Here is a 24,836-nt window from a genome sequence, read left to right on the forward strand (position 1 = left end):
ACATTTCCTGAAGTCCTGGTTTCCTTCCAATAAAGTAGAATTCCTCTCATAGTGAACGAATCCCCTATTATACTAAGCAATCACTTGGCAGCATAGGTTATTTTAATGGATACATCACTTTAAACTAAGCTTTCACATCTGTTCCGCCCTCTAATTACAAATGCAAAATGAGCATAATTCACAATTGTATCATAAAAAGTAAAATATAAGTACTTTGAATGCAAGAGTATGTCCTTTATTTAGCACAACATGCAGCTTTTATGTGTTTCTCATGTTTTAGACACAAATCAAAGGCAAAAGTGCTTTCCCCTGATATAGTGATTTTCTCCCCCATGGCAAACAGGAATCCACTATAAAAGGGTTTCACTGTAATTAGTGTTATTTGAATTGCCTAGTCTGATCCAAAGCAAATTGTCTGTGGAGAGCAGCAGGACTGGATTATTTATCAACAGTCTGGGCAATTAAGAAACAGTTGGCTGCAATATGTTATTTACAAATGAACACAATGATGCTACTTCATTTTAAATTCTCTTTCTTCATTACATTAAGCAAGGCATAATTCCTGCAGTTTAATTAAGGTGCATTTTAAATGCTCACTTTAATATCAGACCAATCTACTAATAATGGAAACAGTACAAAAAAATATTTCTTATGTGAAAGAAAATTGCAGGGTTGTTCAATTTCAAAAAAGTTTCACGTGTATGTGTAGATGTATACATACACACATGTGTATATATATATATATATATATTTGAGGGAAAATCTGCCCCAACGGTACAAATTAGAATAAACAGTGGACTGTCTCTCTCCCTTCATCTCCATAAATGTTTACTGAGTGCTACTAAGAGTAGATAGTTAATAATGGAATGAAATAATGTCTGCCAGATTTAAGTATATTCCTAAACTGTTTGATTAAATTGATAAAATTCTGTTTTGCAGCTCATCTTTTCTTTCTTTGCAAGGGAACGTAAGAGTTGCCACACCACCAAATAGATAAAGTACATTTTAATGGAAGTTCCTAAGCTTAAAAATGTTTATCAGATTTCTGTCCATCGATTATTAAACTAAATCTTACATCTTTTTGTTTATTCTTCTCAGAGTTGAAGGCTGTGAGCACCTAGGTCTGAATGCAGCCCATTTCACTGAAGAACCTAAATCGGAGACCTAATGTCATTAATGCTCTTGATATCATCAACACTCAAAGACAGAGGGATCATTGTCTCTGAGCTTGGCAAAGCACTGAAAAACTTTGTCTACTATTTACAGAGACAGTCAGCGGCAACTAGGATCCTAACTTGCACACCTCACTAAGGTGTGAAAATCCAGGCCTTTACCACCACTTAAGATGGTCACTCACAATAAAAAGGAAGTTTCACATTTCTGCTTTTACTCAACCATTGCTCTAAATCACAAGTCATCCAAATGCAGAATTGCTCACACAACTGTCTTACAACCTTATTCTTTCACCGAAAGCTGAAGGCTGCGTCCCTATCTAGGTTCTTTTGCAAATGGATTTGCCCTCTGTTTTCTAATCCTGATCAGAAAGTTTTGCCATTACAAGTGATGGAAAATGTGTTCATCCCTATTCACAAAAGAACAGTTATAATTTAGTGCTTCAACCCAAGTCTACACTTATGTGGTCTCCTACTAAACAAAAGATTCTTTTGTAAACTGGGGCCTGCTTGTCCAGAAGACCCTTTCCTTATGCTTAAGCAGAATTACCTGCATTTCAGCCTGTGTCCAATGGATTGCTTGTCATTGATTCATTGAGTGCCAATTGAAGGTGACACCGCCAGGTTAACTCTCTGGGGAAAATTATCTTGCCATCTTATTCACATGTACCACCTCTATTTCTGAATCATGAAGTCTTTGTATTTCTCTGATGTTACAGGTCTTCCCACCAGCTTACTTTAAAATATATGTTTCCAAAATATATCTGAAGCCTTTTGTTTATAAACTGTTGTACTATTTTCTCCTTTTGTATGTAAAAACATGTTTGGGGACCAACTACAAACGTGATCTGATTCTGACTGGTGTTTTCTTTTGCTTTAAACAGTTAATATGAAATGACAAATTCAAACAAGATCCAGAAATCTGACTGAGGTTAAGGCTGAGAGAAAGAAAGAAACACATGGTCTAAATTGGCGTGTTCTTGTGATGGTTTGGGTGTTTTTGTAGAGCAAATAGGCATTTGACTAATTCCTGTTAGACTGGTATTATTTAAAACTGGTTGCTGAGTTGAAGCTAAACCATTTAGAGTGATGTCAAACTATATCACATAAAATATTCACTTTTCTCAACTGCATCTCCTTTCAAAGTAAGCTAAAAATACAGCCATCATGCACGCCAACTTCATATAACAATTACATGTTACAATTCCCCTTCCTTAAACAAGTGCTTATTTGGCTTTGAGAAATAGTATAATAAAGAAACAGTGATGTACAGTTTGATTCATGTTCTGGTGCTTGCCTGGTTTTAAAATTCATACTTTTCTGCACATCACACAAAACTTCAGAATCCAACACAGTCAATGTAACTAAGTTATTAAGAAAATTGTAGGAGAGCAGTTCTTAATTTTAGCTTGAGATTAATTAGGAAACAAAGCCTTATACCAAAGAACCTATGTTTAGAATAGAAAGGCACATAATCTTAATCATATGAATAGCATCAATAGGTGAGGGCTTTTTTACTTAATGCATTTTAACAGTCAAAAGAAGAGGCAGTAGAGGAGTAGGAAATGAAATACTAGTAGTGATGCACATATGGACAACCAATCTGATGAGCCTCAGCCTTTGTTATTTTCCGCATCAGTACCACTCACATTTCACAATTTTGAATATAATCATTAAAATGATTTATTATCAAGCAATCATGGGTATTTTGTGCATATGCTTTGCCTTGTTTGCTGGCAGCAGATACCAATCCAATCATTATAAGCAGACAAATTTTAAAGTGACCAGTGTATTTAAGGAACTATCATGTCAAATGTATCACTGTGTTTCATAGTCAGGAAAATTACAGCTGTTATTAGCAAGAGCTCATTGCAAACATTAACTGATCCTTTTAACTTGAAAGTTATGCTAAGCTGCTGAGTAGATTTTGGGGTTTTTTAACATATTTCAAATTCAGCCATTGAGTAAAGACAGCATAACAACAAACATAAGGCATTAACTTGAACTTCATATGTAAGTCCACCCCAAATCACACAATATTGAATATAGCAGTCTAAAGGGAGTAAAGGATGCCTCTGTATCTGCTATTTGTATGGCTTTCAGGTTGGCTTTCAATCAGGCTGTCCTATTTAGTCTTCTCCAATCAAAGAGATGGCAAGTACAAAATGAAGCATTTGAAGGGAAAAAGTGGTTCTCTATGCTGATTGCTGTAAAATTTGGAAGGTTTCTGATGAGATTCGCTTTCTCTAGAGCCCTGGCTAGCACTGGATAAGTACTGAAATCCAGAAACTGGATGAATTCATGGTCTGATTTAGAATGTGTGTCCTAAGTGTGGGCTTGTAGAATTTTTTGTCCTACATTATTTCACAGACTTCAGATTTGGCAAGAGCTTGTCAGTTATGTCTATTTGAAGAGCTAAATATGAACTAGGCTTTATTGATTAAATACTTTTTTATTTTTCTTTTCAGAAATATATTTCAAGAATGGAGAGCTTAGGGGGTTTTCTGATGTCAGCTCTCTCAGCTTCATTATTACAGGAAATCTGTGCTAATTTGAAAGACTCTGTCTTAAAATGTAATTGTCAGAATGTTTTATAAGAAGACAGGGAAAATGAAAACAGAACAAAGAGGTGAGGTAAAAGACCTGTGATTTCATGAATGCACAGAACAATTGAGGTTGGCAGGGACCTCTGAAGCTCCAAACCACTACTCAAAACAGGGTCAATTAGAGAAAGTTGTGCAGGGCCTTATGTGATGGGGTTTTGAGTATCTCAAAGGGTGGAAACTCTACAAGAACAGCTTGCTCAATCTGGGCAATCCCTTCCAGTATCTGAGCACTCTCACAGTAAAAAAAGTTGTTTCTTATCTTCAAGTGGACTTTCTTGTGCTTCAGTTTGTGCCCACTGCCTCTCATCCTGTCCCTGGGCACCAATTCCAAATACCACTGAGGCTGGCTGTCTGGGAAGAGTTATCTTGCCATCTCACCTACAGGACACCACTCAGAACAGTGCAATAGACAATAAGCATGGTGGTTATGTGTTCACTTTGTATCTTATCTGGGCACCACTGTTCTCACAACCACTATACATAAAGGCAAGTCTCTGAAGTAACATAATTCTATTTAAAATAGGAAACTGATTACTGTCAACAAAGAAACTAGCATTTGAACATGAATAGCCGAAAGAAAGCTCCTTACAATCGGGCAGGGATTGAGAATTGGCCATCAGATCTTAGTCCTGATTAATCCCTCTTAAAAACCTAATGATCAGATGTCAAAAACCGACATGGTCCTTATTCTCATCTTGAAAAACACAGAAACACATGAATCACCTTGTTTCTGAAATGAAATTCATCTCTCTACAATGCTTAAACTCTGAAAAAATGTAGAACTCGAGGGAACATTATGAGATGACTTCATCTAAAACATTGCCTGAAGTGTATCTAAGCCATCCATAAGCATTTTTCTATTCTCCTCTTAACAACCTGCACTAGAGGGAGTTCCACAACATCTTTTGGCAGTATGCATCAATATTTCACATGAATTTGATTTCTTCTCTCCCTTTTCCCAGTGACTGCATAGATCCTTTCTCTTCATTAAAAAATTTAAGATACATTATCATGTCTCCATTCTACAGAAGCTCCTCTAGATTAAACAAACCTTCTTTAAGCTCAAGAAAAATATTCAGATGACGTTCCTTCTCTTTTTTTGAAACAGAACCCAATTCAACCATGCAGCTATCTGCTCTATATTCAAGAATTAGAGAGGACTGAAAAGTACAGCCTGAAAGATGGCTCATAATTTATCAGTTAAGCCAGTTAGTAAGTTGGAAGAGAGAAAATCTTTAAATAGATTACTGATAAACTTGGGGGAAAAATAGACAATCTTTCAGGTACATGACTCCTGCTACTTGCAAATAGAGTTCAGTAGAGGGTACGAACTTTGGTCTGTAATGTATGAGCTATTACAGCTCTTTTTTTTACTTTTCCTTGAGTTGTCTGTTTTGATTAAAACACAACAATTTAACAAAATTAATCTAGAATAAATGACTAACAAGTTTAAAACTATTGTAAAACATTAACATAAATTGATAAATCAGTGAAGTAAACCACATATTAAAACCTTAATTTTTTTATGTTAAAGGCAAATTAGTTTCTTCTTAATCTCCTAAACCTGTTAATAGAGGTTTTAGCTTGTGTGCTATCATACACTTTTGCTATCTTCAGGTCTGCCAAGGGAATTAGATTGACTGTGATCTGCTGTGTGCCTTAAGGCAAAACCTCAAATACTTCAAGGTTCATTAAGCAAGAAATTTAAACCACTAAAACATAAAACAGCAATGTGTGGACACATTGGCTTATTTTATTTTCAAAATTAGAAGTTCTGCCAGGAAACAAAAAAAAAAAAAGGCATCTTTTAAAGCTCCAATCCTGCAATTAGCATCATGTGGGCAGGCTTCTGCATGAGCAGATCTCATTGCTGGTTTGGGGACTAATATTCCAGAGCTGCAAACACTTAAACACTGACTTAACTTGACTGTTATGAGTAGGCTTTCTGAAATTAATGGTGCTTTTCATGATAGTAAAGTTAAGTATGTGCCTGTGTGAATAAAGGATCAAGATTCAGCTTTTTAATTTCACAGTGAGGGAATGAATTATTTCTATGTATTCTACAAGTAACCAAACAAAACTTTTAAAAGTAGTTTTCTACCTCCAGCATTTTTCTGAAGTGTTTTCTGCATCGATATCCTCTCCACCACTTCTGTATCAAAATCACCATTGCATTCAGATGTCTAAAATGAAATATATTAACAAAATAAGGATTCTTTTGAGACTTCCTAGTATAACTTTTTTCATAATATTAAAAATAACATATAGTGTATTATCCATACTTATTCCAAACAGATGACCTCTACAAACACACTTTATATGTATACATGTATGCATACATACATTTGCACACAAAAAAAGTCCAGTTGCCATACCCTCACTAGGCAATTTTTCTGTAACAACAACAATAAGAGAGAGCAGCACCACAGAAAAGGAGCTGGGGGCCCTGGTTGCCAGCAAGCTGAATATGAGTCAGCAGTGCCCTGGCAGCCAGGAGGGCCAACTCTGTCCTGGGGGGGCATCAGGCAAAGCATCGCCATCTGGTTGAGGGAGAGGATTGTCCCGCTCTGCTCTGCACCGGTGAGGCCTCATCTTGAATCTTGTGTGGAGCTTTGGGCACCACAATATAAGAAAGATATAAAGCTACTAGAGAGCATCCGAAGGAGGGTTATGGAGATGGTGAAGGGCCTTGAGGGGAAGCCGTTATGAGGATTGGCTGAGGTCACTTGATCTGTTCAGCCTGGAGAAGAGGAGACTGAGGGCAGACCTCATCCCAGTCCACGGCTTACTCCTGAGGGGAAAAGGAGAGACAGGCACTGATCTTTTCTCTGTTGTGACCAGTGACAGAAGCTGAGGGAGTGGCTTGAAGTTGTGTCAGGCCAAGTTTAGCTTGGATATTAGGAAAAAGTTTTTTGCCCAGAGGGTGGTTGAGCACTGGAACAGGGTCCCCAGGGAGGTGGTCACAGCACCGAGCCCGACAGAGTTCAAGAAGTGTTTGGACAGCGCTCTCAGGCACATGGTGTGACTCTAGAGGTGTCCTGCACAGGGCCAGGAGTTGGACTTGGATGACCCCTTCCAACTCAGGATATTCTATCATTCTATAAGAAAAGTCTGAATCAGCATATCTGAGGGACATCTGGTTGTTTCGTTTCTTTTCCAGTCATGATAAGATGTCCTATAAGAATACTGTGTATCTATTATGAAGATAGATTATTTCCATGCTACCTATTAGCATCATGCCTTTTTAACTGTACGCAGTTCTGAAAATCAAAAATTATTTTTTACAGCGCCACAGCAAATATTTCATTCTGTTTAAAAGCAGAATAACAGTTGTTGCTCTTTTTTTTCCCTAAATGCTCCTATTTTATTAAAATCAAGTAATACCATGAGCAATTTTGAGGAAAAGTTCAAGGCTGAAACATAGATTAGGATAGGCTAGATAGGCTTAATATACTACCTCAGATAGGCTCGGACCCTGCATCCTCGAAACCAGCTCTGGATTTTGACAGCAGCTCTGTATTTTATTTTTCTGTCTTCATCTATAGATCTGGTAATATAAAAGCAGTAATAATTATCAGCATGGCAATGTAGAACCAAAGAAAAATATTCTAAATATGTTTTATTATTGTAGTTTTGGATCCTTTTCACTAGGTTTTTCACTTTTAATTCTACATAATTCAATGGTAGTGCAGAAAAATGTAATTTACTTTAGTTGCATAGTACGAAGGTAACAAGGATAAAGAGTATTGCAACTCATAGGGAATGTAATTTTTGGGAGAGTGTATTTCTTATTCTCACACAATACTGAATACACATGTCAGCATGTCATGTGGAATTCTTCCATTGCAGGTGAAATATGTGGATAATGCTTTAACTAAAATTAGGACTGAATTATAAGAAAAATCAGGTAACTGTGCATAATATTGTATACTACGTGAATATTAAATAAATTCACTGCGATCAATATTATAATCTGAAACACATATTAAATGTAAGATCTAGTTTAAACACACTATCTTTTGATTGTTAAAAAATATTTTAGTCATGTATTACTTGAACATTGATAGCATCAATAATGGTGACAGATACACTCCTTGTCTGTAGGATTTTTTTAATGAATATGAGTTGACCTTAGCAGGATGGAAACAGAGGATTTAGACATTCTATCTAGTTTCCTAGGAAGGAATTTCAAGAGGAGAAATATGAAAAAGAAGAGGTGATCAAAGGCAAGTGAGATACAAATGTAAGTTTATACCGTTATGACCATGAAAGCATAGGAAAGAAACTAGGTGTGGGAATTTCCAAACTTTAGATGGCCTGGAACATCAGGAAACTTAGTGTGGCTTAAAAGGAAGTCAGAACTCGGAAACTTAGTAATTTAAATAGATACCAAAGGGACGACCATAGGAATCTTTTACATGGAAATACAGTAGTCAATGCAACAGCTTTTTGAGTCCTGACAGAACTTTTCAAAATGGGAACTCAAAGACACAGATTTTGGAGATGATGTAGATATGAAACTGGCAGCATATTGACATGTGCTACAGACAGGCAAAGAGGGAATAAAAGGAAACAACAGAATTACAAAATATGCTAAGGTTGTAGCATTGATTAATACAGATCCTAGAGGAAATAATGAAAAAGGGAGGATACAGAGAAGGATGAAGGATTTGGCTTTAAGTTACACAAGAAGAAAGGTTATCTAGAAAGAGATACTGGTGAGGTAGCAGAAGATGCAAGGTAGATATAGGGGAGAATTGATGACTTCAAGGAGATTTTCAAGAACTATTAGATGTCAAAGCTTTGTGTCAAATGACACAGTACAAGGAAAAGACGTGCACAAGTGGGAAAGAAACACAAGAAGCACAAGTAAAAGCACCTCATCAGAAAATAATTCCAAGAGATATCTCTTGCTTGCATTCTCTCTGTTACTGTCTACTAGGAGAATAGTGTTTGTGACAAAGATAAAAGTCACCTAAGGAAAACCATGAATCTAAAAGAGATTAAAGAAATATATTAACCTGGAAGAGGCTTTTCAGAGAATTTAGGAAGAAATAATTACCATTATGAGTTTCAATGCTGAGAGGTAAAACTCAGCTGTGAGATCAACTCTGGCTTTTATTTATTTTTTTATTTGTTTCAAAGCATCAGTAACTGTCAAGTCTTTGAACTGAAAATGATATTTTAATTTTCGTGGATTTTTTTTATTATCCCATTTTTATTAGGAACATATTTACCAAATACTTTTTAATTTGTTACACCTGACACAAAATAACAATTAGGTTACTATTAGTTAGTTTCCTTAATTACCTGATATCAGTGAGCTCAACTAACAAAGTTTTGTGTCAACATTAATTGCATCAGTAAACACCAACAAGACTATTTTTTATCTGATAAATTAGGATTATCCTCACCATATTTCTTGTGAAATGAAATGCAGATTTACTATCAGAGATCAAGAAACATTAGCTCCACTCATTTTATATCATCTGGTGCAGCATGTGCTCTCAAATCATGTTAAACAGGCACAAATTTTCATTGTCATCTGACAGTCATCATACTGACTTTCTCAGTATCTGAAAACTGTGGGAAACAGACTTTTTTAATCTAAGACCACAGAATAAAAAGTTTTCAAAGCTGACTAGAGAGCTTACTTATTCCCTTCGTGTGTAGATTCTGAGTTTTCATAGGAAGCAGACACCTTCACAATACTTTTACCTAGAGGTAAATGATTTTGATTAAAAGGATTTTGATTGAGCAATTTGGGCCTGGACAGGCAGCCACAATTACAGTCTGGAAACTAAGGAGATGTGGGACTGTCCATGTCAGAGGTAACCATTCCTACCCACTTGGCAATGACAACAGTCTGCTTCTGGAAGAGCAGAAGCCTTCTCCTCTCTTACTCCCTGTTAGATTTTTTTAGCTGGCATTCTGTCTTGCCTGGCCAAGGCAGTTTACAAGTCCGCGTAAAGTTTATTGAAGCAGACCAACAACAAGATAGATCCACAAACCCTTTTAACTGCCCTTGCCAGCAGAAGTGGTTTGAGGTGAAAGTTTCTCAGGCAGGTATTTGCCCTTTTGATCAGGTTGCATAGTTGTCACACTGTCTGAATTAAGCTTTTAGAGTCACAGGTATTTGTCAAAGACTTTACTGAAAGTAAAAAAAGCATATTCAAGGTCAGCACCTGACACAGATGCTACAGTAAACAAAAGTAGGTTCTTGAAAGAGTAGAGTGATAAAATTGTGTAACACTTTAGACAGTGCACTAATGGATTCTGAATAGTCTAATGCTTATGCTGACAGGGTATTTCTCAAAGTGCAGGTTTATGATATTTTTGCATTATGACATCATTGGGCAAGTCCTTCCCTAGAAAGGTGTTTTTCCTAAAAAGCTGGCTTAAGACACCTCATACCTCTCACATAAAGAGAGTTCTGCATAAAGCATGACAGCAATGTTATGAAGATCAGAAAAATATTATTAAGATTAGTTGCTGAGCTGGACTGTTTGAATCTTCTCATTTAAATACTCAGCTGCAAATCTGAATTTTCAGAAGCTGATGAATCATAGCCTATTCTTAAAAGGGAAACAATTCATGTTTGGAAAGCTCTGCCAAAAAACAAATCCCCAAACATCAAGGATGCTGACCTCCAATGGATTCCCAAGTCTGGCTCAGACTGCTCTTTCTAACCTGAAATATGTGAAATATAAGCATAGTTTCCTGTAACTGATGTTTGTTTAGTGAACTGCTGTGTGTACAGTCACAGGAGTATGAACAAAAGTTCAGGGGAAGAACAGGAAAACACAACACTTTACATGCAGGCAGGACTTGATGTCTGTGTAACTTTTTGGAATGTTCAGGAGCTTTGTTATTCATGCTAATGATGTTGTAATTAGATTCAAAAATAAATTATTCATTAATTAGTGAAGAAAAATTAAACTACAACTATGCTAAACACACTTTTGTGTGTGTGTGTGTGTGTGTGTATTTGCATTGCACATACAGCAACAGCAACAGTGCAGTTGAATAAAAGTGTCTACAGGACAACTCTATGCAATATTAAAGTTGGTCTTAAAACATTTTATTTCCAAAAATCTGATCTGGGAAAAGCTGGCCATCACCATGTTAGCAGCTAGAAAACTCAGCAGTGCAAACTGGCCCACTTGGTGAGGAGAAGGGTAACAGGTGATTTGACCTCTCAGCCTGTTGCTCACTATGTGGGATATGTTAGGTCTTTAAGTAGAATAAACATCTCCTTAACTTGGTAAAAAAAAGACAAAGCAGGTACTTAGAAACTCAAGTTGCACAATCTAACTTAGGGACTCCTGGTGTGCGACTGGGGAAAAGGGGTTGGCTCCTGGGGAGAGGGCTGTAATCGCGAGGCTCAACACCTTTTAGGAGTTTCCAGAGGCTCCTTTTCCCTCAAAATTAGCAAGGTGTTGCGGGGGTGGGCGGAGAAAGAGAGGTACATTAAGTATTTTTATTGTATAAATGGACCCCTTAAAGACGCTGTGCTGCTGCCATCAGGTCTCCTCACATCACACTGGCAGTATTTGGGACCAAGGAGGTAAGCTGGTGCTCTCAGGAGGGATTTTAAAGTGAAACAGAATCACAGAATGGTTAAGGTTGGAAAGGGACCGCAGTGGGTCATCTGGTCCAGCCTCTCTGCTGAAGCAAGCTCATCCTAGAGCACATGGCACAGGATTGCGACCAGAAGGTTCTTGAATATCTTCATTCAGGGAGACTCTGTAACTTCTCTGATCAATCTGTTCCAGCGTGCTGTCACTCCCATAGTAAAGAAGTTCTTCCTCATATTCAGGTGGAACTTCCTGTGCATTGGTTTCTGCTCGTTGCTTCTTGTCCTATTGCTTGGCACCTCCAAGAAGAGCCTGGATCCATTCTCGACAGTCTCCCTTCACATACTTATAGACATTGATGAGGTCCCCTCTCACTCGTCTCCTTGTGGCTGACCAGGCTCAGCTCCTTCAGCCTCTCCTCGTAAGAGATGTTCCAGTCCCTTGATCATCTTCGTAGCCTTCCGTTGGACCCTCTCCAGGAGCTCCATGTCTCTCTTGTACTGAGGAGCCCAGAACTGGACAATTTCCAGAGGGACTGCCGCCATCTCGTTGCCGGGGGTCGCCCGCCCGCCCCAGCCCAGCATGAGGAGGTGTGACCCGCCCCACCACCGGCACGGCCCGGGTACCTTTTCGCAAGGAAATACTCCTCTCGCAGCTCCGACAGCCTCTCCTGCAGCCGGGCCAGGGCGGCCATGCTCCCTCCCTCCTCCCGCCCTCCCGACGCCGCCGCCATGGCAACGGGACCGTCCCACTGCGCTGTGGCGCGGGGGTGGCGCTGCCCCGGCGGCCTCGCAGGCAGGGACCGGCACCGCTCCGGGGGCAGCGGGGGCTGCGTGGGGCTGCACCGGAGGCGAGACGGGGGTGCTGGAGGGGACGCGGAGCCCCTGGGTAGCGGTCGGGAGAGAGCCGGGAAGAGGCGAGGTGGTCGCACCCGGCTTCCTCCGGTGCCGCGGCCGCTTCCGGGCCCGCATCATGGGGGACTGAGGAGCAGCGCCGGCCGCCCGCGCCCGCCCGCCCGGCCCGAGCCCGCCCGGCCCCGGCCCCCGCCCGCCTCCCCTCGGCACAGTCTCTGCGAAGCGGCGCCAGCCTCCCCGGGGAGCGGCCGGGCGAGGCGCCGGGTTCATGTTCCGGGTGGCTGAACCTACCCCGACCCGAGCTCAGGCGGCGAGGAAGAGCTGGTAAGCCCGGGCCCGGGGGGGACACGTGTCCGCCGCCCCCTGCCCGCCCGCGGGGCCGCTGGAGGCGGGAGCGGGTCGGGAACAGCATCTCCGCGCTACAGGTGGGGCTTGGAAACGTGGGGGCGGGTGGTGCCCTGGCCGGGCCTCCCCGTGGCTGCGGCTGGCACAAGGCGGAGGGGATGGTGGTGATGGTGGTGATGGTGCCCGGCCAGGCCCCGGGGGATGCGCGGCCGGAGGTCTGAGAGGGGCCACTGGCGCGTCCCGGCGGCGCGACGCGTTTATGAGCGAGCAATAGGCGGAGGGAGGAATTTCAACGACTTTCTGAAAAGGGACAGCAGGCAAACGATGAATCAAAACTTTTGTCCCGAGCTCAGTTAGGTTTCCCTGCGTGTTTGGGTTTTTCTAACAGCCTAACAGCCTAAAGCCCTTGCAGTGTGTGCAGCTGAGCATCCAGGGACTTAGGTTTGCTGCTCTGGAGGTTTTTTATTGCAAACCAAGAATCAACAAGTGCTGCTGTAGCCATCGAGCAGGGAAAGCGTGGGTGGTTCTCCTGCAATAAAGTTCACAGATTTACTGTTTTATGTAATTCCATGTGCCAGCATAGTGTCCGCAAAGGCCATATTGTTTTTATTGTAGCACTGTGAATAGGGGAAGCCAAGTAACAGAATAGAAAAAGTCACTATTGTTAACAGGCCATGGAGGTGTAAAAACTGGTAGTGGAAAGACTTGATAGACACAGGATGTCCCAAAAAACCAGCTGGGAAGCCTTTAGTTTTCTTCCTGAAATGTTACATATCTTGTGATATGTTAAGTAACAACTGGTGTATATAGCTTGTCATTCATTTAACTTTTATTAATGTCAGCAAGGAGGATTGTGGTGGCATTTTTTTGTGTTTTTTTTCTTAATAATTTGAGACCTTGAGGCTTTTTTAGAGGCTATGTTACATATACAGATAGCTTCTGGTAGATTTCTCAGATCTAAAATAGTTTTTCTTTCATCTTTTTTTTTTGTTTGTTTCTTTTCTGGGGATGAGGACGAAGAGGAAGGGAAAGGCTTTACACTGTGTTTTCTTACATAGAAAACTCCATTTGTCCTCCACTTTTGCTGATGCCATCTGGTTTTTTTCCTGTGGGTATTGTCATGGCTTCTTTACAATTTTCTAAATGAGAAAACTTTCAAAGAGGGATTTTACTTGCTCTGATAAATGTATTGGGTAGAAGAAGCTTGTCAGTATTGCTAGACATCCAAATTTGCCTGATATAAATATAACTTCTGTTGGTGTAATTCAGAACGTTTCAGAGAATGAGGTATACTCCAGTGGCACAAGTATTTTTACTTGAGTAGAAATGCTGCATACAATAGAAACATTGCCTACGACATTCTGAACGTGTGTCTGTACTCTGAGAAATTTTTCATTAAATATACCTGTCATTCATCTTTAAATTTTACTGGTTTGTGTCCACATAAAGTAATAGTCTTCAGCAACATGAGGTGTGGGCATAGTCTTCTGCAATTGTCATCAGACAGTAGTGATTTTGCTTGTGCAGATACACGGCCCAGAGGAATTCAATATAGAGAAAAATATTGAAATGTTATCTATAGCAATCTTGGTTTAGCAGTTCTTAAGGAAGGTCTGTTGAAAATCTGACTATTCCTCAGAGCTGCTCTCCTATTCTTATATATAAGTTATTTCAGAAGTTGTCTATTAAAGGAAGTCCATTTGCGTGGGATGCAGGAAAATACTTTTTTCAGTGTCTAATACTTGATGTACAAAATTAAGAACTTGTGCTTTTCTAACAGCACTGAGACCCTAAAGAGCTGAGTAGATTCAGAAGAACCACAAAGTAAAACTGTTCACTTTGGATGGTAAAGCTGCTCCAAAGCTGAATGTTTTTCATTTAAATTGTGAACACATGTAGCAATTTAGGAATAGTTTGTGTTTCGGATACTTATTGGGCACTCTGATAATGACTATGGTGCTATAGTGTATTACCACCATGTGACAGTTCATGTAATTCTGCACCTTGACAATTAATTAGTGAACTCATACTTCTGAAAAGGGCAAGCATATCAGTAAATGACAGCAATGGGATTGTAAGAATTGCTCCCTCTTATGATAAATTGCTCCAAATCTCATTTCTGGCTGACCAATTCATTTGTGTTAGAGCCTTGTTAAATGTAGTTCATGTCAGCATCTTTCTGACTGTATGCCATTGCTCTGTACTAAACACTTTTTCACTGTTAAATATAAGTAGACTGATAGTATTTATTGTTGTGCCTTCTTAGATAAGCAGCAGTTGTAGAAAAGTCAGATATACTTATTGCAAGTTAGCCTGGCCCTAATTTTTAGGAGGATCAGCAGCATACTCAGTTATAAAATACCATCATTGCTCAAATACTTTTTATTGTATAGGATAGAATCACATAATCACAGAATGGGTCAGGTTGTAAGGGACTACAGTGGGTCATCCAGTCCAACCTCCCTACTTCTGTAGGGTCATCCTAGAGCACACAGCACAGGATTGCATCCAGACAGTTCTGGAATATCTCAATGAGGGAGACTCCACAACATCCCTGGGTAATCTGTTCCAGTGTGCTGTCACTCCCACAGTAAAGAAGTTCTTCCTCATATTCAGGTGGAACTTCCTGTGCATCAGTTTCTACCCCTTACCTCTTGTCCTGTTGCTTGGCACCACTGAGCAGAGCCTGGCTCCATCTTCTTGACACCCTTCCTTCAGATACTTATAGACATTGATGAGATTCCCTCTCAGCTGTCTCTTCTCTAGGCTGAACAGGCCCAGCTCCCTCAGCCTTTCCTCATAAGGTATGTTCCAGTCCCTTGATTATCTGTGTAACCCTCCTCTGGACCCTCTCCAGAATCTCTGTCTCTCTTGCCTGAGGAGCCCAGAACTGGACACAGCACTCAGATGTGACCTCACCAGGGCTGAGTAGAGGGGTGGGATCATTTCCCTCGACCTGCTGGCAATGCTCTTCCTAATGCACCCCAGGATACCATTGTCCTCCTTGTCCGCAAGGACACACTGCTGGCTCACGGACAGCTTGTTATCTGCCAGGACCCCAATATCCTACTCTGTAGAGCAGTTTTCCAGCAGGTCGGCCCCCAGCCTGTACTGGTGCACAAATGTAAGGAAACTCCAATTGTCTAAAGCAGTTTCTCAAATACAGAGTTGGTACCAAGAATTCATGTGTAGTGTGTGATTGGAGAATAAAATGTCGGTAGTGATTGCATGCAGTTACTGGGAGCTGTATATATGATATAGAAAAAGTTCATAGACACTTCCAGCAAGTGTATTAACTATGTCTTAATTGAGGAACAATGACTTTCATAAATCTTAATTTTTTCAAAATCCTCCTATGCTTTGTTATTTTCTGGAACTGATTTATATACACACATAATGGACTGCAACAAAGGAGCGTTGGCATACCTCGAAGGTGAAAAGTAGCCTGGGTTTGGTTTTCCCTTTTGAAATATAGATGTGCTCCAGTATATGATCCTGGTTTGTCTTGAGAGTCCTCAGCTTTTACAGCTCTTCACGTTATCTTATATAAAATTCAAAACCGTTTAATTTCTCTGTCTGTTCTGATACTGTCACATTTTTAAATTTTATAGTATGAAAATTACATTTGTATTAAGTTGCTTTGGTCTGCATGTCAGATTTACTCTGAATGTGTTGCCAGTGCATTGGCTCTTAGACTTTAGGGGAAGCCAGATCCTCAGAAGTGGGAGAGTGCAGAGTCTTGGTAACAAGCTGCTGTGCCCGGTAGCAATGGTTGATACAGGGTGGAAGGGGTGGAATACGTTTTGGTCGTAGTGTAGCTTTTCATACCTGATTGTCCAGCAGACAGTGCCTAAGGACATAAATAGATGTGGATGTTGAACCAGATGCTTTGTCCTCCTCATAAAGATGACTTTTTAATGATAGGTGAGTTTAAATAGTCTAGGTACAAGTTCAGTTTCTGATCATAGAATCATTAAATTTGGAAAAGACCTCTGAGATAAAGTCCCACTGTTAACTCAGCACTGCCGTGTTCGCCACTAAACCATGATACCAAGTGCCACATCCATACATTTTTTGGAAGACTTTCAGGTATGGCGGTTCCACCACTTCCCTGGGCACCCTATTCCAATGGCTGATCATCCTTTCAGTTAAGAAATTTTTCCTTAATATCTAATCTAAACCTCCCCTGGTGCAACTTGAGGCCATTTCCTCTTGTCCTGATATTTGTTACCTGAGAGAAGAGCCTTCTACGGAACATAGGTTTATCAGTTATTTCCTAATCTACCATAGTCTCTTGCTAGCTTTTTAACTCAGTTGTGTTGCTTCATTTTACTTCCCCCTTCATGTGTCCCAAGAACATGATAGTTCTCTTTTTTTGAATCCATAAATTCTTCAGGCAAGGCAGTGAGATTTATCGTTTTCTGCTACCTCCCAAATACTTGCACCTGTTCAATCCAAAGTTCTGTCACACTCATTAATAAAGCAGGGATCTCAAAACTAATGTTTCTAAGGCTTTGTGAAAATAGCTTCTGAGATGGAGAAATGGGATTCAAATTAGTAGCTGTCTGAAGATAAAGGTACATTGTGAGTACACCTGTGTTACAAGACATCAGAGAATCCATGTGGGAAAAGATTATAAGAATTTGAGTTTTATAATCCCAGTGTTCAAGGAACTCTTTGATTTTTCTTGTACTTTTAGCTTGTGATCAAGCTGGGTTGTGAAGACAGCAAAACTCATGGTTTTTTTCAGAATTGATGAGGCACAGATGCAGCATAAATTTAGCTGCAAGAAACCCCTTACCTATTTAACAGGAAAAGGTACAGAACTAGAAAGTAAATATATATTGCAGCTGTTGGTTTGGTAAGAGATAATGCCTCTCCTTAAGAGCTGTGCAACTAAATTAACTTTCCCATCAGTGTTTGTTTGTTAAATATTTTGCGAGCAGCCAAAGCTCTACATTGTTACGTGCTTTAGGTGGGAGGTGAAGACAAATGATACTTAATTCTCACTGAAAAAGTAGGTGCCCATTATTTCCCTTAGGATTTTCAGTTTGAATATTAATATTGAACAGAAGCTGTGTGGTCTGTTTTGGAGCAGGTGAAAGCAGTTACACTGTTTCCTGCAAACAATACTTATATGGTTGGTTTTGGTAAGGGTTTGAGAGGAAAAGAGTCAGCCTTTGGTGAACTACATTAAACTTGCTTCAGATAAATGTAAAGGTCAGTGTAGGCAAACTAGATTTTCTTGTAATAAAGTAGAATCTTCTCCTGGTGAGGACATTACAGTTTATTGCTAGCTGTGGGCTGTTGCTGTAAGTGCATTTTTATAGCCTTATGTGAGTCATACTAAACTGTGGCTCATCTTAATATTTTATGTACCTCACTATGTTGTTCTACATTCATTGTTACAACCTTTGAAATTTCTTATCTTACTGAAAATTGTTGATACTCACTGGTAATGTCTTTAATACTTCTTATAGTTATTTTTCAACTTGTTTCAAATGCAAATATTTTTGTTACAGTACCATCTGCAGTGATGATTAAAATTGCTTCATAGGTTTGGAAGCAAACTTGACAGCTGGTCGTGAACTATGGAGAAAGTTTCAAAACTGAGTTTGTCTGATAAATAATGCTATAATAGAAATATGCTCCTGAATTTTGAAGATAGGTTTGAGATTAACTGTTCTATCTGGTTGCTGCTGCCTTATTTTAATTCTTCAATTATAGCAGGAGAAATGAGAACAACAATAAAATGAAGCAAAAGAAATGTTTTGAGTTATCAGGAGAGGGAATTTTAATATGGACCACTGGCATGTTGAAAATGTGATGTGAATAAAAAGCTGAAGTGATTTGTGTTTGTATTCTCAATCTGTTGCAAAGGAGTTTGCACTGTCCCAAATTGATCAACTAATTCTCGTAATCATTCTAAGGAAACATGTTGAAATAATTACAATATTGATTTGTCCAATCTGCCTAAGACGTAATGCAGCCATGATACAGTTATATTATACATTGAACCATGACTGCAATTTTTAGGGTAAATAAGATCACTGCCCTGTACAAATCTTAATTCAGGAGTTGCAATGAAGAGACTTGATATTCAGTAGAAAAGATTAATTGCAGGAGTGCATAATATTCAAAGTCATAGTCTGCTGGAAATTAAGTCCTTTTACCGCTCAGGGCCTTTTAAGAATCTTGTTAACCCTTTACTTCAAAAACACTTAAGGGTGTTCACTCTTCTGGACTTTCATCTTTTGATCTGGCACAGTCTGTATTGGCAATATTTTGGCAAGAATTCAAGGCAAGAATTCAGGTATAAAAATCAGAGCTGGATATATTGTGTTTGATCTTGAAGTATTTTTGGAATAAGACAACTTTACCACCTTACTTATCTGGAGTAAATTGGTATGTCCACGCTAGGAGCTACATTGATTTTAGTGATATAGTTATCCATACAGATTAGGATGCTGAATTGAAGGAATTAATCATAAACTATGGTGTAAGACATTAGTGTCCCTGTCTTTCCCTTTTGCTTTGTGCTGCAGGGGCACTGGCAGAATGGGCTACAAGAAACATAGGAGCTAGTTCATATTCTGGCAGGTTAGCAGAAACCTGTTCGTTTTGGGAGCTAAATGTAGGTTTAAGCCTACTGGTTCAGTTTTTGGTGCACCTCCAGTTCTATCAGCTAGCTGTGAATGCAAAAGTCTGTGCCAGAAGGGCTGGGCAGGCAGGGGAATTAGTGTCTCAACCCAAATGTGCTGCAGTTTGTCTGAGTGGTACAGCTCCTGTTGTATTAGTACAAAAGTCTCAGGAAGACCCTTAAATCTTAATGGTATCTCATTTCTGATATGAGCACCTGTGAGGATATATCTCTTCCTGTGGGTTTAATAGTAAGGCTAAAGGGGCCAGTGCCCTCCCCATTTTGCAGTTATAGCTACTGAGAAACAAGGACTGATATGTTCAGGCATCCTGTGTGTATTCCTACCACACAAGCAAGAAAACGTAAGCAAAAACCAGACACCTCTCTCACCCCCCCAAACCCTCTGCAGTAACTGAATCTTTGAAAAATCAAAGAAAGAATTAGTTTTACATCATTGTGCTGCCACATTTAGAAGTAATTTCTAGACTAATTGGCTTCCACTTTTCCACTTTTCTCTTTCTGAATTTTCAGAAAATTGTTGCTTCGTTTGGAATGCTTTTCCTCCTATGTTGCTTCTTTCGCTTCTGAGAAGTAATTTTGTGTGATTATGGATGTTTTCATTCTTGTGAACCAAATAGATTAAGGAGAAGCGTAGCATTCTTCCAGAGCTGTCTCACCACTTACAAGACAATATGATAACTCTGCTGTACTGAGAGCCAAAGAAAACACAAAATAAGGAGGGAGTAATATGACTAGAGATTACAGCAGGGCAGAAAAAGAGGGAAATAAGTGACACAGTAGTTTCAAGAATTCAAAATAAGCTTGTGTTTCTACCACTTTCTGTGCTTTTATTGATCTTGCAATTGAAATGTTTAAAAATAAGTCTTTCTGAAAATCGTTTAAAAGGAGAATATATAATTTCTTTAGGTAAGATGCTTGGATTTCTTTGTAAACGTGTTCTTTGGTTTTCCCATTAATATTTAAAATTTTTGTACTGTGTGGTCATGACTGTCCATTCAACCATCACCATTAAGTACCTTTAACATTGGAGTTTGTGGTAAGTGACAGCGGGAAGGTGTGTGTCAAGGTTTTATCCAAATCTACAGCACCACTGGATATGGGTAGAAAACTTTAATTCCACCATCACTTTATACTCTAAAATAAGTGAAAAGTCTTGCTTTTAAATGTCCTCTACATAATTTTCTGAGCATCTTCCGTATGTATCAGTGTAATGTAGTAGAGAGCATCAACAATGTTCTCTGCTTTACCTCAGCAAAAGGGGTCTTCTGATGTTTCGATGTGAGAGTCTGGTCGTGTGTTTATAGAGAACGTTCACAGCCTTCAGAGAAGGATTAGAGTTCAGCAGCAATCGTTTAATGTTTTTTTTTTTCATAATTATGTTCATGTAATGCATGGGTGAACTTACTGAAGTATACTGAGTTAAAGACATGCTAAATGCTAGTGAAATTTGAGGTGGAAGGAGCAAAATATTCAAAAGGAATAAGGCCTGTGTTTAGGGATTTTTTTCCTCGTGCAAGCACGTGATTCTATGGATGTAAGTGCCTGCATGTGGTAGGAGACTTTGCATTTAATACTCTAGAATTATTTGTAGCTAGTATTCTCTCAATTTAATGTAACTTCACTGAATCAGTATTTTTTTAAAATCAAACAGAAATCAGCCATTTGGAAAGACAGAATTAAGAACAAAGTCATATTGTCAGAGTTGCTGTCTTAACTTCATTTTGGCATTTAGGCAGCACCAGGAGATAATTATCCTTAAAAATATTTTATAATAATGACAACTCTTAAACAGGGCTCCTTAATGTACTATCAAGAAAGAATATGATATATTCCATTTCCCATTCATGAATTTAAAATATGCTCCTTACCTGCAGTTAGAGCAAATGGTCTTTGTTGATGCTCTTGTCGCATGGAATCGCTGAAAATCATGAAAATGTGATGAGGTGAATTAAAACCAAACAATAATAGTGAGGCCAGAAACAAGTGGGGAAACACCTTGCCTGCCTCTTCTTTCCAAGTTTGAGAAGATATCTTTTAAAAGGACTGTATACTGATGTGTTGCAAATTGCAGAGAACTGGTTGGTGAGTTTTTGTCTCCTGGAAGAAATGGAATAATCTTTATAGGATGGACATTTACTACCTTGCCTAAAGTACCCAAATGATTTTGCCAAATAAAATTGTTATAGTTTATGCTTAACACTTCAGATTAATTTGTTGTTTTCTTGTGTATTTTCTTTTCCCTGAAATATTTAGGCATTTCAGTAGGACTATGGAGGAGCTGGTTCATGATCTGGTCTCAGCACTGGAAGAAAGTTCAGAGCAAGCCAGAGGAGGTTTTGCTGATACTGGAGATCATTCTAGAAGTGTGTCTTGTCTTCTAAAGCGACAGGCAAGGAAAAGGAGGGGACGGAAAAGACGTTCATTTACCACCCATCATCCCTGGGAGACTGGTCACTGCTTAAGTGAAGGTTCCGATTCCAGTTTAGAGGAATCAAACAAAGACTACAGGGAGAATCATGCTAATAAGAAAGACCACAGCGACTCTGATGACCAGCTGTTGGTTGCTAAACGTAGGCCTTCCTCAAACTTAAATAACATTAGAGGCAAAAGACCTCTGTGGCATGAGCCAGATTTGGCTGTTGACAGTTTGGGAAACAGAACTTTGCGCAGGAGAAGAAAGGTAAAACGGATGGCAATAGATCTGCCATCAGAAGTCTCTAATGCACTGACAATAACTCAGCAGCAGGATAACAGCAGAGATCAAGAAATGGACAATAACAATAAATCATACCAGCACCAAGAGTTTTCCAAGAGCAAAGTGAAAAAAAGAAAAGTATCTGCAGCTCGTCAAGGACCAGAAATCTTGGATGAAGGAGTTGTTATAGAAAATGAAGAAGTGAACCAAGCAAATAAGGACAAAATGGAATATGAGGAACAAAAAGGCTCAGATGAGAACATGAGTGACAGGTTATTCTTTCTCTTTCTTTTTAAAGAAACTTTGGATAATATTTGCTTTTATTACAGTTGCTTGTATTGGGAGTCTTAGGATTGTTTCTTAATTCCAGAGTTAAAATTCTAGCGTCAATAGTATCTGTTTTAATAAATTACTCTTAATTTTTTACATACTATTTTTAATATATATGAGTTGCTCAGGTTAAGGAATTCAGCATAAAATAGTCATGGGGCAGAGAAATAACCAAGAAAATATTTTCTTGAAATAATACATTCTAATTGCTTCAAGACTAAGAATGACAAAGTATACATATGATTAATATGTTCTTTTCTGGATATTTCAACTGTTCGACAGTTCTCAGACAAGAATTAAGTGATTTTCCAATTTCTAGACATTGGTGCTCTGATTGTCATCTCTATTTGTCAGAAAGGTTGTCAGTGTTTAGAGTCACCATTTAGACAGTATGTTCTTATGTGGTATGGGCATAAAAAGTCTGCAGGTTGCCAAGGATATACATCATTTACGAAATGCAAAAACCAATTTACAGTTCAGAAACACCTGAGCTTACCATTAGAAAAATGGAGGAACAATGACCCTTTGGCAGTACACCTCATCCATCCATTCCAGACAGCAGTCATACTACAATGGTAATTGTTTCCAAAGTACTGTTTTGCCAACACAGTAAGGTGTAAGTCATTTTTCCACCATACACAAGGGATGTTAACTGCAGGGCCTGGTAAACTTGATTATGTTTATTCCACGTACCTGGTTCTGAATGCAGAAGTGTCAACAAGAAAGACACACATTAGAAGATATAATTTTAATCAATTGCTTGACAGCACTAGTGTTCCTATTCTTTTTGGTAGGCATTTTATCTGTGAACTGTTAAGACTTTTCCTTACTGGACAGGTAGAATTGAGATGCAGAGAGTATCCAGGGGTTTTGACCAGAGCAGACAGATTGGTTGCTGTAATAAAAACAGTGTTGATAAGTGACTAACTCCAGTTATTGACAGAAAAGTCCCAAGTCTTTTTATTACATACTAGCTTTGTCCCTCACCTGTGAACAATAAGCAGCTGAAAAAGCTGAATTAATCCCAAGCCTTAAACATTGTTCCCAGCATCTTAATTACTGGAGCAGAACTCATCCATGCAACACAGGAGTGTGTGTTGTCAGGAAGCCTTTAGCAAACTCTCTTCTTTGATGATACTGGCATTCTGTTACTCCAAGTTTGGTACCTAAAGACAGGTGTTTAAAAATTTTCTTCAAGCTAGGAACCACTGCATAATTTATCATGTGTCCATAGTCTTGTCACTTTTTTATTTATAGATCTTCTGTTATGCTACAAGGATAACAGTTATTCAGATCACAAATTCTGTAGCTAATTTTTGGGTGGAGAGGAGAGTGATCAATAAGGATCCCAAAAACTGAGCAACTCTCAGGTCAGACTGAATGTCTTTTTTCACAAAAGAGATGTTATTGTTTTAAAAGTTGATCTTCCTCTTCGAAATGCTTTATGTTTTGTTACCCCGAGTGATGCAGTTTCTCAAATCATACTTCAAATGTATATGGCCCCAGTAAATGGTCTTTAAAACCATTCTCATCCTCCTACTGTTTTCTGCTTGTGCACGTGGTTGAGTGATGGTCTGTTGTTTGACAGGATTTCTTCCAGTGGTCATCTGTACCAGTAAGTTTGGAAATTACTGAATTAAAAAAGTTACATTTCATAATGTGATTAGAAATCCACCATATCTAAGCCTCTCAGGTGATACTGTATCCGAATATTTTGTATGTGCATAATTTTAACTCGTTTTAATCTAACTTTACTTAAGTGCAGTAGTGCCTTTATTGTCTGAGATCATTTAGACAGAACTGGAAAGAACCAGCAAACTCTCTTAAGAAGACTATGTTCTGAAAGTGCAAGCTGAGGTTTTAAAAGGGAGCATGGGATTGCACAAGATACAGAGAGCTAACAAAGGATCTTGGATAAGATTTGCACTTCAGCAACGCTTACTGGAAGAGGAAGAATAAAAAGTACACAAAGCTGCTCTAGTTTTGTTCTCAATAATGTGTGCAATAATGTAGTTCAATAATTATTTTTTTTTAAAAAAAGGTAAATTTTTTTTAGAAGTTTTTTTGGTTTTTAAAAAAAAACGAAGACGATAATTTTTAATGGGAATTAAATTGCTTGGTTCTAAAATTGCTGAGAAATTTTCAGTGTATACACGTGTACACATGACATTACTTGAAAATAACATAACATACGTATTTGAAGTGCACATTAAAAATGCTAAGTGACACTTCTTTTGCAGTCTTTTAAGTCTGTGTGAGTGTTCAAAAGCCAAACACACCAATAACAAGGTTTTAAGTGCAGGATTCAGGAGCAGTAGTAGGAATCTTCAAACTCTTAAAATGTCAGCATCTAAATGATCCTAGAGATGAATTCCTGTGATATTTTTTTTAAGCACTGAGAATTAGATTTTTGTGATCAGAGCCTGTCCTTTGCTCATCCTCACATATCCTGGGTGCTTAGCTTTTGGCCAGTTTCAGCCAAATTCAGCAGTGTGTGGTGTTCCGGGTGATATTTAATCCCTGCAAGCTTTGGCACTTGTTTGTGTTTAGAGCGACTAAAGAGAGGAGAAATCTCAATTGCCCCTTTTGGAAAAGA

General features: G+C 39.0%; 2 protein-coding genes across 3 annotated transcripts in view; one reads left to right on the forward strand and one right to left on the reverse strand.

Annotated features, from left to right (window-relative positions):
- Window positions 1-12,114, reverse strand: part of SPATA17 (spermatogenesis associated 17) — an 89,099-nt gene extending 76,985 nt beyond the window's left edge. For both annotated transcript variants that reach the window (XM_027641583.1, XM_027641582.1), the window contains exons 1-3: window positions 11,982-12,114; window positions 7,236-7,325; window positions 5,880-5,961 (exon numbers count right to left, since the gene is read on the reverse strand). In XM_027641583.1, coding sequence (XP_027497384.1) covers window positions 5,880-5,961; window positions 7,236-7,325; window positions 11,982-12,088 — 279 coding nt within the window. In that variant the 5' untranslated portion in view covers window positions 12,089-12,114. The remainder of the gene's footprint in view (window positions 1-5,879; window positions 5,962-7,235; window positions 7,326-11,981) is intronic.
- An 87-nt stretch (window positions 12,115-12,201) lies between these two features.
- The window catches only part of GPATCH2 (G-patch domain containing 2), a 120,145-nt gene continuing 107,510 nt past the window's right edge, over window positions 12,202-24,836 (forward strand). The window contains exons 1-2 of the mRNA XM_027641581.1: window positions 12,202-12,533; window positions 21,469-22,182. Coding sequence (XP_027497382.1) covers window positions 12,478-12,533; window positions 21,469-22,182 — 770 coding nt within the window. The 5' untranslated portion in view covers window positions 12,202-12,477. The remainder of the gene's footprint in view (window positions 12,534-21,468; window positions 22,183-24,836) is intronic.

Source organism: Corapipo altera, unplaced genomic scaffold (genome assembly GCF_003945725.1).
Source record: "Corapipo altera isolate COAL_440 unplaced genomic scaffold, ASM394572v1 48b, whole genome shotgun sequence".
Lineage (NCBI taxonomy): Eukaryota > Metazoa > Chordata > Aves > Passeriformes > Pipridae > Corapipo > Corapipo altera.